This window comes from Neomonachus schauinslandi, chromosome 15, assembly GCF_002201575.2.
Source record: "Neomonachus schauinslandi chromosome 15, ASM220157v2, whole genome shotgun sequence".
NCBI lineage: Eukaryota > Metazoa > Chordata > Mammalia > Carnivora > Phocidae > Neomonachus > Neomonachus schauinslandi.
The window spans coordinates 3711947-3716548 of record NC_058417.1 but is presented as its reverse complement, the minus strand read 5'-3'; the positions used below and the strand labels follow the sequence as shown (position 1 = coordinate 3716548).

Genomic DNA, 4602 nt, shown 5'->3' with positions numbered 1-4602 from the left:
TCCTCTCTCCTCGGCCTGTCCAGGCATTGCCACCCCAGCGGGGACTCACTCCCGAGCTGATGAGGACACCGGAGATCACGGCTGGCCCGGCTTTCACCCCTGGTTCCGAGAACACGGCCCCCGTCTCTCAGAGCTGGACCCCCGTGGCAGCTGGGCTGGCCCTGGTTCTTCCTGAGGAGAAGCTCAAGGCATCTCTGTCACCTCTCCAAGCCTCAAGGAAAGGGCTTTCCGGGCCTTCCAGGGCCAGACTAGGCCCATCGCCGAGACCTATCTTCGAAACAGCTGGGAGCAGAAATTATAGCTTCCTGGTGACGATCGGGCCCCCCACTTTGCATAGCAACACAACGGGTTCCTAATGACTGAATTGTTTATTTAATAAAGAAAGCGCGACCATTTGGAGGTTTAAATATAGCCTCCCAGAAACCCAGTGAGCTCAGCTCCCAGGGCCTGCCCCGCACGAAGCCTTTAGCAGTGGCTTGAAACCCACTGAGTTTCCCCAACCCTGTTGGCTTTCCCCCGGAGTCTCTTCTTGGCTTTGAGCCCAAGACACGGATTCTGTGAAAGGCAAAAACTACTTGCAGGTTCTGAATCAGAAGGGGAAGTTCAAAGGTGTGCGAGGACACCTCTTTTCGCTGCCCCCTGGGGTGCCCCTGACCTTGAACCCCCTAGGGAATGTCAAGGCTGGATCCCAGGGGCGGTTTCTGGGGGGCTGAAATACACATGGTCCCATCCTGGAGGCTTTTTGCTCTAAATCGCAGAGCCAGCAAACCCTAGGACCTTGCAAGTGGCCCCTTTCCTGTCTTTTTGGGGTAGTTAGGGCTGTCGCTGGGGAGTTGTAAGAGACGAAGCAATACTCCTTAAGAGTTGCCTGAAGACTCACTCTCCTCTCCCCACGGCACGCTCAGGCCTCCAATGAAGACGATGAGACAGTGAACAGTGTACAAGAGTTTATTTAAATGATATCTGAACTTAGTTCTATCATGTGGGGCCCACGTTACAAGTTCCATCTGGGTCCATTACAACTCTAACCAAAAAAAAAAAAACCTTAAAAAAAAAAAAAGAAAATCCACAACTTTTTCCATGTCATTAAATATATTCATATATAATAACCATAATATATTAGTATGCATTGGAAAGAAACACTGACCCAAACAATATGTCATGGTCACAACTAAACATTTACAATTCTGAGTGAACAGAACTCAGAAACGCAGGAGGGAGCTGGGGGGAGGGGGGATGGAAGTGCCTTTGGGAGCAGAGCGAAGAGAAGTCTGGATGACACGGTAGTGGGGCTGGCTTGGTTTTGGCGGGGGTGGGGGTGGGGGAGCGGGGGCGAGGCCCCACGAGCATACATTTGGATACCACTAGGGTATGGCGTGGCTGTGCCCATGACCGGTGGCCCATTGACCCCATCCGTGAGTCTCGTTCGTCCACTTGCCATTCTCTCTCTTGGGGTCGTAGGGGGCTTCCTTCAAGTGTTGAGACCCTGACATTTTTCAGTCTCATTCCAATCTGGGGCCCACCCGGGGGCGCCTGTACCCATTTCCTGCAAGCTACTATGGAGGCAGAGCTCCAGGGGGACATGAGGGGCTTTGGGGCAGCCCCCAGCCGCCCTGGCTTGCACCACAGGGGTCCCTCCCTCCCTCCTTTCCATCTGTGGGCACCTGGGGCTGCCCCTCTCCTTCCCCTTCCCTTCCACCCCCAAAATCTTTAGTGTTACTGTGTGTCAGTCAAGCAGGCACTCTGCTGTCAGGGGCTCCAGACCACCCAGCAGGTAAGAAAAAGGACAGGTGGGCAGTCTGTTTTCTTTTTAAAAACTAATCTGGTATGTTTTTCTTCGAACACCTACATATCACGATTCTGGTTAATACACTCTTCAAAGGCAAAAGCTAGCTCCATTTTACATCCGTTCCTAACTGTACAAACCGGACCACCTCCGTTCCTCCTTCCGTCTCCTCCCAGGGAGGGGGGTGGGCGGGAAGAGGGTGCTTTCCCCAGGATGGGCCCTCGCTGCTGAAGTGGGTGGCTGGAATCCGAGGAGCCGAGGGCTGGGTCCTCGAGATGGGCGAGACAGGCTGGGATGACTGAACTCCCGAACACGGTCCTCACCCCCACCCCGCTGCTCTGGGGCCCCGGCCACGGCCACGGTGGGGGTGGGGACGGGGACAGCCTGCGCCCTCGGGGTGCTGAGCCCAGGGTGAGGCTGGAAGCTGGTGGAATTTAAAGCAAGAGGCCTTGTCACTTGGCAGGCCGCTGGCTCCAGAACTGAGGGGGCCTCGGAGACCACCAGTGCCAGCCCCTCAGTGGACGCGGGGAGACACTCGGGCCCAGGAGGGCACAGCCCTTCTGGGCAGGGTGAAGAAGCCAGGTCAGTGTGAGCAGAAGTGAGACCAGGCCCTTTCAAGGACGGGGCCCAGCAATTAGAGATGCTCATGGCGCTCGCAAACCTCATGGGGCCTGGAGAAGGGCTGGCCGCTCGGAGGGGTCCCTGTGCACCCAGCCTTGGGCCTGGATATGCCTTCCCAGAGCAGTGCTCTCTTCTCCCTGCCCCCTTAGGCATCTCTCCCGGTCTGTCCTGGAAGCCCTCCAAACACCCCCAGGCGGCCGAATGTCCATCCTACGACGTTTTAGCATGAGCCAAGGCCTGCCTTCTTGGACCTGTGGCGAGTTTACGCCCTGCCTCGCCCACTCTTGCCGCCACCTCTTAAGATGCTCTGTCCATCCCCCGCCCCACCCGGTCCCCATCCCCACCCCCACCCTGACTTCTATTCCCCGGGCTAGAGGCAGTAACCAGGGCCAGTGTCTCAGCGGCGACCCAGCCACAGGAACCGAGGGTGTGGGCGGGCTGCAGTAGCAGCGAGGGGCAGTGTGGCCAGAAGGCCCGGCTCTGGAGTCTGACCCCGGCTCGGCCTCGTATTTGCCTGTGACCTTGAGCACATGGGCTTCAGTGTCCTCGCTGGCAGAGGCGGGGTCAGAATCCCTGTCTCAGGGTTGTCATGAGGCTTATGTGAGATCACGTGGGTAAAGTGCCTGGCACAGAGCAGGTGCTCAGTAAAAGGCCGCCGAGCTGCGGGCCGAAGCGGGGGGAGGCTGAGGGAAGCCAGACCGCGAGGGCACAAGCTTCATACTTGGTATGACCCTAGCGAGCCGCCGAGCTCCGGCAGGGAAAATGAAACCAATTTCCTGACTGAGAGAGGAGCCAGGCCTCTAATTCAGTGTGCCGGGTGTGAGGACATGGGCCGGAGGCCCCGGGGCAGTGCAGAGAGCTCCGAGGCAGGGCGGCAGGGGGCCCCAGGGCCCCGCGACGGGCCAGCCAAAGGGCCAAAGGTCTGGGGCCGCCTGTTTGGGGACAGTGTCTCCAGAAAGCTTTGGAAAGGGGGCCTGGCCACACCAGGGGGCATGGGAGGCCTCCACAAAGAAGGGGCAGCCGGAAAGGAGCAGGCAAGGTGCTGCCCGGCTGGAGGGGGCAGCCCCAGGGCGGGGGTAGCTGCAGCCGGCATTCTTGGTCCAGCAGCCTCTGTCCCTTTCCCGAGGGACCCAGGAGTGAGGGCAGCAACGGGAAGTGGTCATGGCTTCCCTGGCCTCCCTGCCACTGCCTGCCCGAGGCTCGGGCACCTGGGGACCTTGCTGACCCGCAAACCCCGGCCTTCGGGGGGCAAGCCCCTTACCCCAGCCTGGCCCAACTGCCTGTGCAAACCTGCATTCCATGCCCCAGGCCCTTCCCAGGAGCTGACGTCATTACACAAATAGTGTCAGGGCCCCTACCCCCTCCCCTGGAAAATGTCATCAAGGGGCTGGTTCCAAGTTTCCAGAAAGGAAACTCTCTGGGAGGTTTTGCCTTCGCAATGCCTCCTCCAACAGGCAGCTCCAGCGTGAGGCGGTGACCACCCGGCTGGGGCTTCTCAGGGGTGTCCTTGGGCCCACTGCCCTCCGCCTGGGCCACAAGCCGGGCCAGCACCCATCGCGCAGCCGGGCGGGGACAGGCGCCGACGCCGGATCGCGCTCCTCTGGCTCCACCGACGGGAATCCCCCCCCCCCCCCCCCCCCCCAGCCCCCCCCCCCGGACCCCCCCCCCCCCCCCGCCCCAAGCCCCCCCCCCCAGGACCAACTCAGCAGGTGGCAGCGGAGGCCACGGGCCGCCTGGGGACTGCCGGGGGGTGGGGTGGGGGGTGGGAACAGACCGCTGCGGCCGCCCCCAAGTGCGGACGGGGCCCAAGTTGTCGCGGCCAGGGGTCCCGCGTGGGGATCCCCAGACAAAGGAGGGTCTGGGGGGAGGAGGGCGTCTCGCTCAGCGCCCCCGCCCCGGGTTCACAGTTCTCACGTCCCCTTCTCCAGAACCGGCCGGCGCCGCGGGGGCGGCCCCACCTGCGCGGCTCTGCGCCCCCACCCCGGCCCCTCGGCCCCCCCACCCCCGAGTCAGGCCCGCCCCGCCCAGGGAGCGCGCCGCCGCTCTGGAAGGAGCCCGTGAGGTAGCTTAAGTCTCGTCCTCATCTCTCCCGCCCCGGGCGCGCGGCGGGGGGCGGGGCCGCGGCCCGAAGCCCCGCCCCGCGGCCCCCGCCCTCTGCCCGTCCCACTCCCCGCCCCCCCGCCCCACCGCCCGGG

General features: G+C 62.1%; 1 protein-coding gene across 1 annotated transcript in view; it reads right to left on the bottom strand.

The window, feature by feature from the left end:
- Window positions 1-990: 990 nt before the first annotated feature.
- Window positions 991-4602, bottom strand: part of NTN1 (netrin 1) — a 161127-nt gene continuing 157515 nt past the window's right edge. Inside the window, exon 7 of the mRNA XM_044921594.1 lies at window positions 991-1024. Within this exon, the coding sequence (XP_044777529.1) occupies window positions 1017-1024 (8 nt within the window). The 3' untranslated portion in view covers window positions 991-1016. The remainder of the gene's footprint in view (window positions 1025-4602) is intronic.